At 39.6% G+C, this 20,294-nt stretch overlaps 1 protein-coding gene across 1 annotated transcript in view; it reads left to right on the forward strand.

Annotated features, from left to right (window-relative positions):
- LOC137274052 (transmembrane protein 131-like) overlaps positions 1-20,294 on the forward strand; it is a 55,308-nt gene that overhangs the window by 5,459 nt on the left and 29,555 nt on the right. Inside the window, exon 4 of the mRNA XM_067807029.1 lies at positions 20,120-20,188. Coding sequence (XP_067663130.1) covers positions 20,120-20,188 — 69 coding nt within the window. The remainder of the gene's footprint in view (positions 1-20,119; positions 20,189-20,294) is intronic.

The raw sequence follows: 20,294 nt of genomic DNA on the forward strand, positions 1-20,294 counted from the left end.
GAAAGTCTTATTTGGAGGAATTCCATGAGCTCCACTTCCTTCTGGAAGGTTTTGTCCGTGGTAGCCTGTGAGCAAGTTACTGGCCTTGACATTGTTTGTAGTTGTGTAGCGATATTTGTTTGTGATGGCCTGTGTACAGCTGATGTAGCAATGTCATGCATCAGGGAACCTACAGAGGCAGTGCTTTGTCTCACCAGCCTCCCTTCCAACTACAGACCATACCACATACATAGTAATGTATACCCCATTGTCATCCCCCATCATGGATACACATTTACTGTATGTCTTGACCTACTTCCTAACCAGTCTGTATGTTATCTATATATACATCCCATGCTGTGTTAAGAAGTTTATATGATATCTATGTGCACCCCATGCTATATTAATAAGTTTACATGGTAGTCCATTAGTTGCAGATACATTCATAGAAAATTCAGATTGTGTCATCTTCTGAGTAGCTGTTGTCAAAAAGGTTGTTGTTGTTGTTGTTGTTATGTTGATGTTTCAACAGAGCCTGTTCTTCTAGTATTCATTATGCTGCTCTTTTTGACCATTGGTAAACTGTGGTCTTCATCAAACCCTGTTCTCAGTGTTCAGTCTCTGGCAACAAATTAAATTTGAAAGGGTCCATGTGATGATTGCTGTGGTGGGGAGGGCATGGCAGTTCAGTGATAATAGGCAACATGTTGCCTACAGGAATCTGGTTGCTCACCACCACCCCCACCCACCCCCGTCATGCCCCACCGCACAGACACATGTATGATCAGTGCCTCCCTGACCTGGGTTTGACCACCACAGTTATCTCACCAATGTTACAATTGTGTTGAACTGACCAAATAGACCCTCTGGGGGCAGTTAAACTGAAGCTGTAAAATTCATTTATAGAAACGAAACTCTCATTGTTTTTGTCAAGTTTCTAAATAAAAGACATAAATATGAAGCCTTACTTTTATTAGGTTTCATTTTTTCAAAATTTGCATTTCTTTTGCTGTTCATTACATTTCATGTCATGCAATTTGTCCACTTTTTTCAAATACTGGTTTCTGATTCCAACAAGTTCTGTGTCACAGTTTACATGGCGTGAGGTCAGACTATACACAGCACAACGTATGGTACAGCATTTGCAATGCACAACAAGTCTGAACTTTTATAATACACCGTATGGTGCGTGTCACCACTTTAACAATACACATGACACACGGCACAAAATAATACAAAGGCCAATATCATACAATACACATAACAAGACCCAATTTGATACAGCACACAAGGCAGGTTATTATGTAATACACAAGTAGTCACAACGCACAACACATGTACGCTTATCTAGACCAGCTTCCTGCAGACCTGATCCTGTTCCAATAAAATTCCTTATGGATATTCTTGACATCATTTTGCCAATCATCACAAAGATCATTAGACTTTGTGTGTCATCTGGATGTGTGCCACCAAAATTTGAAAAATTATGACCCTGTCTAAAACTTCATGTTCATTTCCAAAATCTTGGAAAAAGCGGTTAAATATCAACTCTGTCTATCTCCTCAAACATGACTAAATCAACAGTCACCACACGAGTCTACTTCAGTGTCTGATGAATGAATATCGCTTGAAAGATACTGTTCTTGACTGGATAACATATCTCTCAGACAGAATTTAATCAGTTCTTATAGGATCATCGGTGTCATCAAGTCATACTCTTACATGTGTTGTCCCCCAGGGATCAAGATTTGGGTCCATCCTTTTCTCCCTGTATACGCAGCCTCTCGAAAAAAAACTTCCATCTCGATGTATAGTCACAGCATACCATTTCTGTGGTACTTGCAACTCTTTGACAGTTTTCAATCATCTTCAGAAAGTCAACTCCAGTGCCAGAGCAATTTAGAGGCATGTCTGTCAAGTACACTGTCTTGGATGTTGGGAAACAAGTTGAAATTGAATGATGAGAAAACTGAAGTCATGGTCTTCTCCACCCCTGTGAGACAGCATAAAGCAGTCCTTCCTGGATTCCGCGATTCTGCAGTTACAGAAAAAATTGTGGAATTTACCTTTCCATGCAGAAAAACGTCTGGTCTGCGGAAAACGCATTTTCGTGCAGAATTTGCCACTTTTCTGCCGCGGAATTTGTTTATTTTAAAAATTGAGTGAAAACTGACTGAGAGCAGAAATGAAAATTAGAGTTAATGTCAGAAGTAGGATCAGTTACATATAAAACGAACTGATATATTTATTGTGACAACATGTTCAAAATAATTACGATTAAAGATTCTTTAACCCTTGAAGGTCCCAGGTAGAATGAAGGTAGAATAGGCCTTCAGCAACCCATGCTTGCCATAAACGGCGACTGTGCTTGTCATAAGAGGTGACTAACGGGATCGGGTGGTCAGGCTTGATGACTTGGTTGACACGTCATCGGTTCCCAATTGCGCAGATCGATGCTCATGTTTGTTGATCACTGGATTGTCAGGTCCAGACTCGATTATTTACAGACTGCCACCATATAGCTGGAATATTGCTGAGTGCAGCGTAAAACTAAACTTGCTCACTCACTAAAGGTAAAGATACTTTATTGATAAAGCAAGTTAGGCATGTTTCATATAAAATTAGATGAATTTGACACTGCAGTTCCGTTCTCAAAATCAATCATTTTGAAAATAGAAATTATTTCAGATTTCGTTTAAATATAAAATTGCTATTTGCATGAAATAGTTGTTTGTCTGCATCAAGTTACGAATGACAGGAGAGAAATAACTTTCAGGGAGTGTTTAATTCTCAAACACAGAAAAAGGTGTTGGTGCTTTGTCATCAAACTTACACAATATGTGATGTGTACGGTCGACTTAACTTTATGTCTGTGTTTGAGAATTAAACCATGAAGATCTGTATAATGTTTTTGTTGTTTTATTTTAAATGTTTACCTGCAGAATGTTTTGTAGTATATTGAAAAATTGGGTTCAGAAGTTGCTTAAATTTGCCATGGAATTCTTAAAAATTTGCCACAGAATCCAGGAGGTACTGATAAAGTCATCGTCTCAGATATAGCTATAGGACAGCTATCTATTCCATTCTATTCCTGAAAAATACTCAACATGACTTCAACCCACAATATAAGATCTAAAGACACGGGTTTGATTCCCTTCTTGTCTACAATGTGTGAAGCCGATTTCTAGTGTCCCTGCGCCACGAGATCGCTGGGATGCATCATATAACTCATTTACTCACAACTGAAACATGTTGATTTTTTCAGACATTTATGATAGTTTTGCTCAAAGTTACTTTTCCAATATTTATCAATATATCGATTGTGTATGATACAATGTGTCAAAAACAGTTGCCACATAAAACAATGCACAACACAGAGCAAATAAACAAGACACAGTCCAGTACAACACAAGGCACAACATAGAACAACATGACAAACACACCATGACACAAGGTACAACAATGCACACAATGTCACAATTTACTGATGAAATAGGTCAGGTACAAGTATTTTTATGTTCTATGGGTTCAGTGAACCCGTAAATGTTCAAATGAATGGAATCATTCCACAACAATTAGCAATTCACATGGAACAATGTAATGCTGAACAATGCAACACTGTTCATGAGTATCAGAACATAGGCAGGTGTGGGTAACATGCATGTATTTCATGTCTTCTGTATTGTATGTGAAGGGACTGTTGATAATAGCTTTCAGGGTTATCAGTGTAACTGGCCAAAGTTTGCCAATAGATTGTGCTCTAAGATATCAGCTATCTGTTGCCCAGGGCTGTTCTGATTGGACACAGGAAAACAGATGTGATCACTGTGTTATCATGGGATACACAGTCACAATCAAGAGGAAAAACTTGTTAAACCTGCTATGGTTTGTTTAGTGATATCACGTATGTGAAGACAGGCAGCCTTCCTGTAAAATCACTCACACTGGGTACTTTCAACAACTGATAGCTAGGATTGTCCCATCACTAGGGATATGTATTCGCATCTTTGTTCTATTCATGTTCCGGTATTGCAATATGTATTGTGGTGTATTGGGACCTTAAGTGTTTGACTGTGAGTGACACTAGTTGTGCATGTCAATCCTATTTTTTGCATTGCAAGTCTATACTCATGTAAGTTATGGTTCTGATTACAGAAATCGTAGAATTTTATTTTGTATTCTCATGGCTTCTATTTTCTCTTTTATACAATTGATGGTATTACAGTATGCCGATTGTCATTTAATAAGAAAGGAAAACATCTGTTGTGAATTATAGTCTTCATGGATTGTGATTTAAACCATAAAAATAATCACAAAAATTTCATGTTTTCTTTACCCAATATACTGGTTCTAAAGACAAAATAATGCAATATTTATCATTTGAAAAGCGTATTGTGATATTCTGGTATACTTGTAATACCACACAGCCCTACCCGTCACGGAACCGTTCAGTCTGTGTATCGACTACACAGGGCTACTGTCAACCCTTCAGTCTGTGTATCAGCAGCACAGGGCTACAGTCAACCCTTCAGTCGGTGTATCGACTACTCAGGGCAGGTCAATCCTGCAGTCTTTAGTCAACCGCAGATAATAGAACTGTCACTTCACTGGACCCTTCAGTCTGTGTATCAGCTCCAGAAGGCTATGGTCAACCCTTCAGTCTTGTGTATCGACTACACAGGGCTACTGTCAACCCTTCAGTCTGTGTAACGGCAGCACAGGGCAACTGTCAACCCTTCAGTCTGTGTATCAGCTACACTGGGCTGTTGTCAACCCTTCAGTCTGTGTATCAGCCATTCAGGGCATCAGCCATTCAGGGCTACTGTTTACCCTAGATAGCCAGAACTGGAAAAAGTGTATCAGCTACATAGAGCTACTGTCAGCCCTTCAGTCTGTGTATCAGCCACTCAGGGCTACTAAGGGATCCCTGATCCCATCAGTCCATGTATCAGCTCCACAGGACTACTGTCAACTGTCAGTCAGGGCTACTCTCAGCTCTCTTCCCAATCACTGCTACTGACCTATTTTCTGATGTCATTTCACAGCTGACAGCCTGACACCTGATACCTGCTAATATTCAGTGTTCAACATTGATACTATTACATGCCAGACTGTCTTTCTCCAGTAACTCAGAGCAGTGGATCAATGCATGTCATTGATACTGCAGCATGGCAGATGATCTATGTCCATTGTGACTACCTGCATAGTATACCAGATGTACCTTTTGCCAGAAGGGAAGAAAGTTGAGGGTTCCAGTGCAGGACAAGTTCTTCCATAGGACTCAGAAATAAAGAATTTTTGTTTCTCTGCTTGGCTATTGAATTCACTATTGAATCAACATCAGTATTTTTAAGTGCCTTAACCTTTAACATGAAATAAACCTCCATATCAATAACAGTAGAATGGACTGTCAACATACAATGTTGTTTATTATGTGTATTAACTTTTTAACAGCTTTTTATCTCCCCATATTTTCAGTTTGAAGAAGGAATATGCTTGTTAAGAGCCATTCATAATTTGACAGTTCACCATGGAAATGATAGTTGAACCCGTAGTGTGATGACATGAAGCCACAGGTGATCAAGATTAGTGCTGTCATCTGACAGGAAAACACTTACATAGGATTGTCATACTTGAAACAAACAAATTACTCCCAGTGTTATATAGGGTTTCTTTTTTCAGATGATCAACAGATAGCAGGAGTGTTTTTGATATTATTGAGTGTTGCTTGTGACAAGTGTCACATAACCATCCAACAAGTGTCATATAACCATCGAACCAATGTCATATAATCATCCAACAAATGTCATATAACCATCAACAAATGTCATATAACCATCAACATATGTCATATAACCATCAACATATGTCATATAATCATCCAACAAATGTCATATAACCATCAACAAATGTCATATAACCATCAACATATGTCATATAATCATCCAACAAATGTCATATAACCATCAACAAATGTCATATAACCATCAACATATGTCATATAATCATCCAACAAATGTCATATAACCATCAACAAATGTCATATAACCATCAACATATGTCATATAATCATCCAACTAATGTCATATAACCATCAACATGTGTCATATAACCATCAACATATGTCATGTAACCATCCAACAAATGTCATATAACCATCGGCAAATGTCACATAACCATCAAACAAATGTCACATAACCATCCAACATGTGTCATATAATCATCCAACAAATGTCATATAACCATCAACATGTGTCCTATAACTATCAACAAATGTCACATGACCATCTAACAAGTGTCACAAAGGGCAAGTGTACAGAATAGATGGGGAATGTAGGGATGGGTTTATTATAGATCTCACCTATTTTTCAATACATAGTTGAGTCATATGTTAGCTTATCAAATCGTGAACTTAGCATGATTAAGTAATTAATCAGGCTTTGTCTTAGCCCACACAACAATCACGATTGTACTTATGTTAGATCAGTGTACTTCTCTTGGTTATATGCAAGATATGTCAGTTTTGTTGTTTGTTACCACCCCATCCATGAGCTACACTTTCTCTGCATGTGGCCCATTCAAGCAGTAGTTACCAGCAGATGTGTAAAGCGCATGTTATGTAACATTCTCATTCTTCGTGTTGGGGTGATGGGGTAACCAAGTGGTTAAAGTGTTCACTGAAGACCTGGGTTCAAGTCCCCACGTGCACAATGTGTGAAGCCCATTTCTAGTGTCACTGTAAAACTAAACATACTGATTCCTCTTCTAGTATTGGGTAGCCATGTAGTAAGAGTTGTTGCCCAAAGCTCAAAGTTCAAATGGGTACTATCTTCCATGGTGCCCGTTCCTAGTGCTGCTAGCACTATTGTTCTTGGAATAATGCTAATTCTGATATGAATCTAAAAGTTACTTATCACTGAGTGTGGTCATTTCATCAGAACCAAATAATCCCCCTGATTCTGGGTCACAGTGCGCCTCCGACACCCATGAGTGTCCTAAGGACCAAGTTATCTGACAGGGATTCTGACAGGGAGTTGCAGTGTGTCCAAAGTGCCTCCCTGTGTCCACAGGGCTAAGTAACCTTACAGGCATTCTCGGTCACAATTCAGGCTGGCTGTTGATATCGGTCACAGAGATCAATAAATGTTGGCTAAATATTGATCAATAAATATTGGAGGTATAACTTAAATGCCAAAACATCTCTAAAAGAAACATAGTTTACACCACATTTTACTCATGTATTTCACACTGAACAATTTGGAGCATGCAATGAACACATAACCTTACTTTGTGTATTGTGAAAGTAAACTGAATCTTTATTCTTTTACAAAGTTCATGTACGATACTATCTCTGACACTACTTTCATATCAATTATCATTAATAATTTTTCCTATCAACAATATTCTTTTGATAATTTTTTAAGCCAACGTGAGTGTCCCCAGAACTAAGTATTCTCTCAGGGATTCGAGGTCACAGTATGTCCCAAAACTAAGTATTCTCACAGGGAAAGTGAGAAAGTCACAATATGTCCCCAGTTCCCAATGTGTACCCAGTACCAAGTATTCAGACAAAGATTCGAGGTCACAATATGTGCCATTACCAAGTATTCTCAGAGAGATTCAAAGTCACAATATGCCCTCAGTACTCTGAGTTTCCCCAGAAAAAATATTCTCAAAGGGATTTCGAGGCCATAATGTGTCCCCAGTACCCTGAGTGGCCCCAGTACCAAGTATTCTCACAGGGATGCAAGTTCACAGCATGCACACTGTGCCCATGTGTCCTCTGAACCAAGTATTGTCTAGGTTGTTCAAGGTCACAACATGTCCCCAGTACAATGCAGTACCTGTGCATTTCCTCAGATCCTATGCATGGATTGGGACCTTTGATGACATCATTCCCGATCAGGTTTTCATTTCAGTGATGTGTGTCCAAAGTGCTCAAAGGACTTGAAAGTTGAATTACTTACGTCATGTACATTGTTCTGATGCTGTGGGGTGCTTAGTAATATAGTGAGTGAGTGAGTTTAGTTTAAGCTGCTTTTAGCAATGTTCCAGCTGTATCATGGCAGGTGACACCAGAAAAAGGGCTACACATACTTAGTAATATAATATAGCTTTTTGTGAAGTGAATGTCAGTTGAGAATACTGTGGACCTGCTAACACTTTGAAGCATAGTTGGTAATTTTAGAATTGCAGCATCAACTTGTTACAGAATACTTCTTTTTACATGAGTGTTGGTTTCCTCTTCAGTTTGCTGAACAATGCATTTACTATTTAGACATTGACCAGCTGTGATATACTTTAATGTGGAACTGACAGGAAACTGTTGCCAGTTAGTATGAGCCCTGTTTATCTTTCCATTGTTTGACCAGGAGTGAAAGTGGTGAGTTTCCTGGAACATAAATCTTCTGCATTTTTACATATGTATATTTTTCTCATGTCCTATTTCTGATAGTGTCAAGTATTATTTGAGATAATGGATAGATTAAGTTGTAATAGTTGCAATGATATTCAAACATGAAATGTATACTTTTCTAATCCACAATGTCAAATTTGGTGTAGGAGTGATCTGCTATCAGTGTTCTGTACTAACTGATATTTTAATGATTTTCAACATTTATTATTTTCGGAGTGTTGTATAAAAAGAGACCTTTTCTCACCGCGAATAGCTGCACAATTGCTGATGTGAGGTTAGGCAATATTAACTCACTCACTCACTCACTCACTCACTCACTCACTCACTCACTCACTCACTCACTCACTCACTATCAGTGTTCTGCCAAGAAATTGAACAAGAGTGGTTAGATTCTTTAAGGTCATTTCTGTATGGAAAAATAGATCATTTTCTAGTGTTGGCTGAGGAGCGCGTTTTTGCGTCTTGGACGCACAAATATGAGTTTGAACACACCTACGTAACGTGTGGGTCTTGTGGATGCATTGACTCAAGCAGTATTAATTTCCTAACACAAATCAAAAACGTATGTCTGAGTGTACATGTCCTAGCGTATTGGGTTATTTCATGTCAAAGACGACTGCGAATGTTTATAAACGTTTCCGGTTCATAAACTCTTCTGTTTGTTAGACAAAACCAGTTTTATTTGTCTTGCATTTTTCATGATATACTTGATTTACATCTGGTTTTGGTTTTGCATAAATTTATGTACATTATGGTCCGTAGGTTTCTTCAGCCAATCAGATGATACCTATTGAAGGGCTCAGCAACGTTCATAGAGCCTGGGGATTGGTTGAAAACATCACGAACTCGTGTCAAGCTAAAAATAGCCAGGCACACCAAGGGCATTTGTCAGAACGGGGTAACGGCGTGAACAAATATAAAGCAGAATAAATGCGAAAACTTGAATATGGGCGTTGATTTTCTTTTATGGACTCTAAATATTTAGACTTCTTGTGGATTTTTTTCTTAGAATACGTCAGAGTGAGTGAATATATAATCATCGTCCATGAAAGTTTGTTATTTGCCTTGTTCCGTGAAATACAGCGACTCCTTTTAGGGAAATCGTTTACTACGTTTGTGTAAATTTGATAGCTCCCGCGATGACAAGCCATCATATTAAGGCAAATTTAGTCAGTTGGTTTGGCAATACTACCACCCAAAAATCATTATCAGCTGAGAAAACTGGTTAAAAAAAAATAACACAGAAAACGAAACGAACCTTGGCAAAAGAAACAAAAAGTTGAACAGCGATTTCAAAGTGGCTGGCTTACAAAGTACAACTGGTTAAGATTTGAGAGATCACTTGGCATGACTTGCCATGTCTGTATTTCTGAAAGCAAGACCAATGCATTTACTGTTGGCTCCCATAATTATGGGCATTCCACTCTGGTCTGGCACATGAAGGCTGATGACCACAATTCTGCTATTCAAGCTACATATCTGAGATTGAACATGTCTACAGTTGTCTCCAAAGTGCTGAATGACAAGGAATGTGCAGTTCAATCTGCAATGCTGAATATATACTGGCTGACAAAGGAGAAAAAATTGCCTCATCAAAATGTGCTGCATTGATGGAATTATGCATGCTTCATGGACGATCATTTCAAATAACATTAGGTTGTGATTCAGACTCAATGAAATACACATCTCACTGTGAAGTTTCAGTTTGTTTTTGGACCCCAAATTTTTAAGTGAATGGGTCCAGTGGACCCCAAGAAAATTTAAGCCAGAGCAGACACTGATTTTCAAACCTTAGTGTTCACACATGTAAAACTTAAATCCCAGTGTTAGCAACACATACAATGTCATGACGACTTTATCCTCATATGTAATGTTATGAATTGTAGCACTGTCGTCCCACTCCATGTACTGAGTATCAACAGCTTGTTCAGGACTATGCGGATTACCATTATTGAAACCACTTGTAACAATGTGGAAGATTCTGTAAAACATACCTCAAGGAGGATTATATATGAACCAGACTCAGCTGACTTTGTCTCAGGTGACATTAAAACACTTTGAAGGACTTAGTCTTGTTAATCTACTTTTAACTTTTTGTCTGTCGCTATGCAACATACAAGTATACCCTGTTTGGTGTCGTTTGACTTGTACTTTGGTAAATTCTTGCAGTAGACTTCAAAGAAAACTTTATGATGCGCAAATGTTATGTATAAGCCACAGTGAGCATCATGTCCCCATCATCTATAATATCAAAAGAGATATCAAAAGGTTACTGTGCCAAGTGGTGTAAGTGTTTGCTCATGAGGCAGGCCTAGGTTTGATTCCTCACATGTGTACTTGTGAAATTCAATTTTGGTGTCCCCTGTCATCATATTGCTGGAACATATTGTTAAGAAAAATCGTAAAAATGCACTCACTCACTCACTCACTCACTCACTCACTCATTCAACTTACATTGCAGGTATACAAAGGTGACAAGTCACTGCAACCATGTGTAGTCATGGAGCGGGGCTTGTTGACCATTACCTCCTTTCTTGGTCTTCCATTTCAAAGTGGCACAGACTGGTGCGAGTCTTATATATTCTGTATGTTGCTATAATTAAATATTCTGTAACAGGTTAGTTTAAGCAAAAACAACTTTAGTACTAGTAGAATCAGAAGTTGAGATCATTGTATGATAGAAGCATATTTCAAATAAATTTCCTAGCTCTTATTGTCTGTTTACTTCCATATGTATCTTTTGAGCCAGCATTTATTAGATATTTTAAAGAACAAATGAAGGGTGTCTGTATGACTACTGTAGTAAAAATGTTTACTTGTCTCCCATTGAAACACTTGACCTTCAGCTGGTGATAATGCTAATAGTAATGTAAGGCATAACACATTAAGAAACAGAAAGATCACTTTCAATAGCTGAAGCATCTGTGTATGTGATGCAACATATTTTTGAGACAGACAATATGATGTAAGCCTACCCACCTGAACGTACCCGATGACACACTGACAGTAGGGTTGATGTACCAGTCAATAAGTTGCTGCAGTAATCCCAGCCACTAGAGATATTCCTTCCATATGTCTCCTTGCATTACACATTCATTTCCACTAGAGCAAAACAGTTAAAGGTTTCTTTTGCTTGAACATCTTTGGGTCGTTCAGGATTTTTTAGGGAAGATGTATACACTCAATCTGATATTACTATTTGTTATTTTATAAGAGAGAGTACCTTTTTTGTCATAATTTTATGGTTTGTGTATTTTGGATATCGCCTTGCAATTTATATCATCTCCATGTCCTGCATTAGATAAAGGTAGCTTGGGTCATTGCTGACAATGAGATATCTGTTGCATGCTAGGCATGAGTAGGACCAGTTGATCAAAGATATCAACAGGTCAGTAGGTGCTAATAAATAATTGCAGATTTTTAACATCATTCACCCTGGGCTACAAGTCATCATTTTTAAGTCCTTCAAACATAACTAAATATAGTTTCCAATTGAAAACCTATACATTTACATTTTGCCGATCAATAATGGCACATGGTAGTTGAGATAAAGGGCAAAGAATAGTGGCAGCAAGTCTTCGCCTTGCCCACCTAACTAGCGTAACGAGGATAAAGATTCATTTTAAATCCATTGTACCTGCCAGTGCTAAAGTCAGTATTAGTTAATACAGAAGTTGTCATGCTTGTTGAGGACACACCTGTTTTTCATATCTCAAGCTTTAAGTACAGTTGTTACAGGGATATACCTGGGTAGGCCCCACAGAAGACCACAACACACAAAGTGTCATGTGGCCAGGCTGCTTGGAGACAATGTCGCATACATTCTTGTTCAGCAAGCTTCTGATGGTGTCAAGTCTATAGTATTCTGTTACTGTTTTACTTCCACTTGCAGTTAATAGGCGCTGTGATTATACGGTTGATGTTTTCCCTGAACCCTATATTGCATGTGTATGTTTTTATAAAGCACTCATCAATTGGTTTCAGTATTAACAAGTTGCACTTTGATATCAGTTGATCTGACTATCACCTCCATTAATGAGTCTAGTGTTTGTACAGCTGATAGTATGAGAGAGAGAGTGTGTTGTAAACCAACAAGGACTGGTGTCCATGCTGTATCTGTCCTGTGTCTCAACTGTGTCTACATTGTCAGTCTTGGGAGACACCAATGTGCAAATTGTTTTGTGTAGATTGATTTACCCTTGCTGTAACGACTTATTGATTCAGTGCCTGGCATGAGGATAGGCGACCCGACCCATTTTCATTCTGCTGTGGTGCTAGTCTTATCATTCCTTGACATCAATAAGTTGTTGTAGCGTGTCAACTGCGCACATTCACCCAAGTGCAGCACAAGTCTTGACAGGTGTCTCTGTTGACCAATCAGATGTCTCATGTAAGACTGGTTCTTGACACGTTTCTATCAACCTACTGGTCAGTCTGGAGGCCATTATCTCCAGTGCAATCTGCAGTATTTATAGCCACTGATTGTCTCCCGTGATTGACCACACAGCATCAGTCAAAGTAACTACTCCAATGGAACCCCAGCAGATGGATACAATATGTCTGCAGTGGTGATTCTATTTACCGACAACACTAGTGATTAGCAGCCAGTAGGCATATCTGTCTACAGATAGTGTTATATAGATGTAATAGTTCACTGAGGTGCATCAAACGGGGACGTGGTTCCAATGATCTGGATTGCTGCATCATATATGCCAGTAATTTCCTTCTGATAGTGTTATATACATGTTATAGCCCAGTGGACTGCACACTAGTGCTTGATGTCAGGCAAAGAGGTGCATCAGGCAGGGATGCAGTTCCATCCAATGATCTGGATTACTGCATCATATCATATATACCATTGATTTCCTTCTGATAGTGTTTTATACATGTTATAGCCCACTGGACTGCACACTAGTCCTTGATGTCAGACAAAGAGGTACATCAAGCAGGGATGCAGTTGCGTCCAATGATCTGGATTACTGCATCATATCATATATACCAGTGATTTCCTTCCTGATAGTGTTTTATACATGTTATAGCCCACTGGACTGCACACTAGTCCTTGATGTCAGACAAAGAGGGGCATCAGGCAGGGATGCAGTTCCATCCAATGATCTAGGTTGTTGCATCATATATATGAGTTAATTCCATTCCTGGACCTGAGATACTACCAGCCTTTCGTCGTTATGTACTGTTGCTAGATGAGATGAATTGACTCTAACAAAGATACACATCACAAAGGTTTTTCCTGGTTTTTTTTATATTCCCATTTACCTAAGCGGTGGATATCAGAAAATAAAAAAAATTCTGAAGTGTGACAAATATGTATCAGTTTGTTTAAATGAAGGCATTCTGTTTGTGCCACAGTGTGTTTTCCACAGTTCTTCCAACCTGGGCCACCGTTAGTGTCATCAGTATGTTTTCCACAGTTCTTCCAACCTGGGCCACCGTTAGTGTCATCAGTATGTTTTCTACATCTCTTCCAACCTGGGCCACCGTTAGTGTCATCAGTATGCTTTCTACATCTCTTCCAACCTGGGCCACCCCTTAGTGTCATCAGTATGTTTTCTACAGCCCTTCCAACCTGGGCCACCCCTTAGTGTCATCAGTATGTTTTCTACATCTCTTCCAACCCAGACCACCCCTTAGTGTCATCAGTATGTTTTCTACAGCTCTTCCAACCCAGACCACCCCTTAGTGTCATCAGTATGTTTTGCACAGCATGTTCAAGCTGGGCCACCCTAGTGTCATCAGTAAGTTGTCCACAGCCCTTCCTACCTGGGCCAACCCTATGTGCTTTCAGCATCTGTTTCTTTCTTTTTCCCGATATGTGATGCTTGGTTTGTCAGTACTGTCCCACCCTCTACTAATGATCTAGGGTTTCAGACAAGTAGTAAATGTTTTTTGACATAGCTGTAAAATTGTGAAAAGTTCAAGTGGACACACTCATGCAACATGGCATCATTCAGATATGACTGATGTGACAGAGGATGCAGATTGCAGTATAGTTTACCACATGTAAAACAAATCGTAAATTTACATCGCATGCATTGTGTTTATACTTATTTGGGAAAAAAAACAAACTTCTTTGCATTTGCTACCATGTTTGACACATGAAATATCTGTCATCATACTTGAATTTCATCCATTTCACTGCTTCTATGTGCCAGCATTAGGACGTTTCCACTCTGTTGGCTACAATGAGCTGCTTGGTATGTTGCTGCAAACACAGGTGTGAGGACAATGACAGCATTGTGTTTCCATAATTACCAGTCTGCTGTCTGTGTTGACAGAAGCACCAGAGGCCAATAGACATGGGATAGGATCTGATGTGTCACAGAGGTTGATAGATACAGGGCAGAATGTGTCACAGAAGTAGGTAGACACAGGTCAGGATGTGTCACAGAGGTAGATTGATACAGGACAGGATGTGTCACAGAAGTAGGTAGACACAGGTCAGGATATAATACAGAAGCAGATAGACTCAGTTCAGGATGTGTCACAGAGGTAGATAGACACAGGACAGGATGTGCAACATAGACAGACACAGGTCAGAATGTGTCACAGAGGCAGATAGAGACTGGTCAGGATGTATCACAGAAGCAGGTAGACACAGGTCAGGATATTTTACAGAAGCAGATAGACATAGTTCAGGCTGTGTCACAGAGGTAGATAGACACAGGACAAGATGTGCAACATAGACATATAGACAAGTCAGGATGTGTCTCAAAGGCAGATTAACACGACAGGACAGGATGTGTCACAGACACTGGTCAGGATGTGACACGGACACTGGTCAGGATGTGTCACAGAGGTAGCGAGACACAGATCAAGATCTGTCACAGAAGCAGATAGACACAGTTCAGGATATGTCACAGAGGTAGATGGACACAGGACATTATGTGTCACAGAGGGAGACTCAGGACAGGATGTATCAGTAGATGTAGATAGACACAGGACAGGATGTGTCACAGAGGTAGATAGACACAGGTCAGGATGTGTCACAGAGGCAGATAGACACAGGACAGGATGTGACACAAAGGCACATAGACACTCGACAGGATCTGTCACAGATAGACTTCAGGACAGGATGTGTCAGTAGACGTAGATAGACACGGGACAGGATGTGTCACTGAGGTAGATAGACAGGACAGGATGTGTCACTGAGGTAGATAGCCTCAGGACAGGATGTGCAACATAGGCATATAGACACAGGAGAGGATGTGTCACATAGGCAGATAGACAACAGGTGCTCAGTAGATAATGTTTGGGCTGCCCAAGCTGTCAGAGCTTGTCAAGTGAGGTGTGCAGGGTTGTGTACATGGGAGCATCAAAGCGTGTCTCACCTAGCTATTTCAGGTATCTGGACCTTGTAGGAAACAGATAATAGCTGCATACACATTCACCTTTCCATTGTATTTCTCCACATTTTAACAAGCTATCAAGGCAGATTTGTTTAGGATATTAAGCATATATTTTCAAGATTGTTGACTTTTAATTATTAAACTTCAGGAGCCTCACCTTTTATGAACTTTTGAGTTTGATGAAAGGTATTCTATCCACTTTGACTAAAGATGTAGTTTTGGTCATTAATGTTCATTTGAAACTTGTGAAGCTCCCACTTTCTTAACAACATGTTTGAAAGTTCAGTATCAACCTTAGATATGCAAGCGTTATAACACAAAGGTTTTGTGTTCTGTATTAACCTAACTATAGGTTTTGTGTTCTTTATCACCCTAGCAATAGGTTTTGGGGTTCTGTATCAACCTAGCAATAGGTTTGGGGTTCTGTATCAACCAAGCAATAGGTTTGGGGTTCTGTATCAACCAAGCAATAGGTTTGGGGTTCTGTATCAACCTTGCATTGCAAATAGGTTTGGGGTTCTGTATCAACCAAGCAATAGGTTTTGTTTTCTGTATCACCCTAGCAATAGGTTTGGGGTTCTGTATCAACCTAGCAATAGGTTTGGGGTTCTGTATCAACCTAGCAATAGGTTTGGGGTTCTGTATCAACCAAGCAATAGGTTTGGGGTTCTGTATCAACCAAGCAACAGGTTCGGGGTTCTGTATCAACCAAGCAATAGGTTTGGTGTTCTGTATCAACCTAGCAATAGGTTCGGGGTTCTGTATCAACCTTGCAATAGGTTTGGGGTTCTGTATCAACCTAGCAATAGGTTTGGGGTTCTGTATCAACCAAGCAATAGGTTTGGGGTTCTGTATCAACCAAGCAATAGGTTTGGGGTTCTGTATCAACCTTGCAATAGGTTTGGGGTTCTGTATCAACCTTGCAATAGGTTTGGGGTTCTGTATCAACCAAGCAATAGGTTTGGGGTTCTGTATCAACCTTGCAATAGGTTTGGGGTTCTGTATCAACCAAGCAATAGGTTTGGGGTTCTGTATCAACCAAGCAATAGGTTTGGGGTTCTGTATCAACCAAGCAATAGGTTTGGGGTTCTGTATCAACCTTGCAATAGGTTTGGGCTTCTGTATCAACCTATCAATAGGTTCAGGGTTCTGTATCAACCTGGCAACAGGTTTCGGGTTCTGTATCAACCTGGCAACAGGTTTCGGGTTCTGTATCAACCTAGCAATAGGTTTGGGGTTCTGTATCAACCAAGCAATAGGTTTGGGGTTCTGTATCAACCTTGCAATAGGTTTGGGGTTCTGTATCAACCAAGCAATAGGTTTGGGGTTCTGTATCAACCTTGCAATAGGTTTGGGGTTCTGTATCAACCAAGCAATAGGTTTGCGGTTCTGTATCAACCTTGCAATAGGTTTGGGGTTCTGTATCAACCAAGCAATAGGTTTGGGGTTCTGTATCAACCTTGCAATAGGTTTGGGGTTCTGTATCAACCAAGCAATAGGTTTGGGGTTCTGTATCAACCTAGCAATAGGTTTGGGGTTCTGTATCAACCAAGCAATAGGTTTGGGGTTCTGTATCAAACTTGCAATAGGTTTGGGGTTCTGTATCAACCAAGCAATAGGTTTGGGGTTCTGTATCAACCTTGCAATAGGTTTAGGGTTCTGTATCAACCTAGCAATAGGTTTGGGGTTCTGTATCAACCAAGCAATAGGTTTGGGGTTCTGTATCAACCAAGCAATAGGTTTAGGGTTCTGTATCAACCAAGCAATAGGTTTGGTGTTCTGTATCAACCTAGCAATAGGTTTAGGGTTCTGTATCAACCTAGCAATAGGTTTGGGGTTCTGTATCAACCAAGCAATAGGTTTGGGGTTCTGTATCAACCTAGCAACAGGTTTAGGGTTCTGTATCAACCTAGCAATAGGTTTGGGGTTCTGTATCAACCAAGCAATAGGTTTGGGGTTCTGTATCAACCTGGCAACAGGTTTAGGGTTCTGTATCAGCCTAATAATAGGTTTGGTGTTCTGTATCAACTTAGTAGTAGATTTGGGGTTCTGTATCAACTTTGAAATAGGTTTGGGGTTCTGTTTCAGCCAGCAACAGGTTTGGGGTTCTGTATCAACCTACAGATTGTCTATATGTAGCATTTCTATCTGCCTAAATATACAAGTGTTAAAATTCAAGAGTAACAATAGGTTTGCAGTTAAGCGTCATGTATCCACATGTCACTGTGACCTTGCTGCAGTCAGGCATAAAGAGGACACAGAGAATACCTCCTGCCTGTGTGCATGGTCTATGTAATCACTGGTACCTCTTCATTTTACATTGTATCAGTAAATCTGACTACCTTTTCAACACACTGCTCCATAGCCATGAACACTTGGTGATCTGAGAGGTGATTTGACCAGGCATTGCAGTCAAAATAAGGAAATGAATTTTGTAGAAACAGAGGTATGATGCAATAGGTGATTATACCAAACACAGTAAGCTATCTTAATTCAGGTATAAAGGACACACCAAGCAGTCTCACCTCTTCAGACCCTTGATTTTTATTCAGCTTTAATTTAAAACAAATGAAACCGGAAAGGCTTTAAAGCAACAACTGAAATTCTTGTTCATCTTGCCATCCGCATTTAAAACCCTTGACACTCAATGGTATGTGTGATATGATGTTGAATGTTGCTGTGTCTCTATAACAACAAAGAAATATTTTCCCTCCTACATCAATAGCACTTGCCTTCTGTGATTCAGCATGAGCTTATTCATCTGTGTATAGATGCTGTTGTTTTGTGAAAGTGACGACATAGCTTTCTTTATGCTGTGTCCAGATTTTGCCATGATGATTCTAAGGTAAAACTGTTGGTGCCCCATGTAGTTCTAACCAACAACAGATGCTCATCATTGACCAGCCTCACCTTGAACATCAAGTCATTGTTTGGATGTGTGTTGGTGTGTGAGCAAGTGAGTCGGTGTGGCTATGGTTTATTGTAACTGGCCTAGTGTATCTTTTCATTATGATTGGCAGTGCCTCTGTGCAGACACTGAACTATTGCACTTTTTCAGCATGCAGTACCTCTGTCCAAATAATGGGGACATTTTCAAGGGTTTACCCCTGACAAACAGGCTGAAATAGTGACTTTTATATACAATGGGTTATTCTTTTCTACCTGACATTCTAAACTGCATTTTTTAAATGTCAAACAAGGAAGGATGATCCCACAGACAGAGTGATTCCTTGCATTTACAGTATTGTGCAAAGCTTCATCCTTGTGATCTTCAATATTTTGCTTGTCATCTGGCATCAGGAGGAACGGTCGGTGTTGTATTATATTACCTGTCAAGTGGATATCATATATCTCCCGGCTAGAGGTGTGGAAATGGCTGCAGAGCTGTACTAGGGGTCCCTAGTTCAAGTGCTGTTAAACCTGCAGATAGTCATATATGGGCACAATTCCCTATGTTCAGTGTATACATTACATGAATACTACACACAGGAAGAGATGTTCAAGGAAGGGAGTTTCATATTTATTTCTGTTGCTGGTTTGTGTCTATTTCGGGCATTTGACACCCTGGTGAATGTTTAGAATTATGTTTAGTATGGAATAACTGAAGATATACAAAGATAAACCTGAATATCAAGTAAATTATGCCCAAAACATACCACATACATAGACATGAGCACCCTTCATTGTGTAGTCTCGTAAAACTTGATGGAATGCTGGAAAGTTTGGCTCAGCTCATCTCAGTTGATGCAATCCAATTTCTTTACCAACCTTCCTTAGAAGTCCCAAATGAAGCTCCTACACTACAAAAAGCACTTGAATGAAACAACACAAGCTACTTATCCCAAACTGCAGTTGCACTCACACACTCCAAACCCTTCTACCCCCACCCCCAAATTCACACCCCACACTCATTGACTGATGTTTACTTTCTGAATGTGCAGTACTCCGACTCTGTCTTTCTCAGATTGCTGTATAGACTGGACTGAACTTACAGTTCTGGCTTTCATCTATTCTGTGTAACTCAGACTACTGCCTAATTCAGACTTTTTAGTTGGTCCCAAACCAGTCCGAATTAGACATAGTGCACGGTATAACTTTGATATAACCGCAAACCTGTTTAAAATTAAAAAGAGGTCAAGGCAGTCCAAACTTGCTTCATTTAAAGCCTTAGCACTGCAGGGATTGCTAGGCTAGGGAAAATAATATGATTCAGGTACTGTGACTACCACACTACCACACAAACAGTGGATTGAAACATACAGTGACAAGCTGCTTACCCATTAATTCATTTCACTCGCTCTCTCATATATTTTCAAATGTGGAAACTATAAAAGTAAACTGTGTTTTTGTTTTGTTTCAGAATTCAAGATGATAAACATTTTTCCAGCAGCATTAGATTGGATCCTGCTATGCTGGACTTTCAACAACAGTGAGTTCACTTCTTCATCTACTTATAGTAACTCCTTCAGGGCATTCATCAGTGACACTGTTCACTCATGTCTAACTGCCTGCACCAAGGGCCCAATTCACTTATA

The sequence above is a fragment of the Haliotis asinina genome, chromosome 2, assembly GCF_037392515.1.
Source record: "Haliotis asinina isolate JCU_RB_2024 chromosome 2, JCU_Hal_asi_v2, whole genome shotgun sequence".
In the NCBI taxonomy this organism is placed as follows: Eukaryota; Metazoa; Mollusca; class Gastropoda; order Lepetellida; family Haliotidae; genus Haliotis; species Haliotis asinina.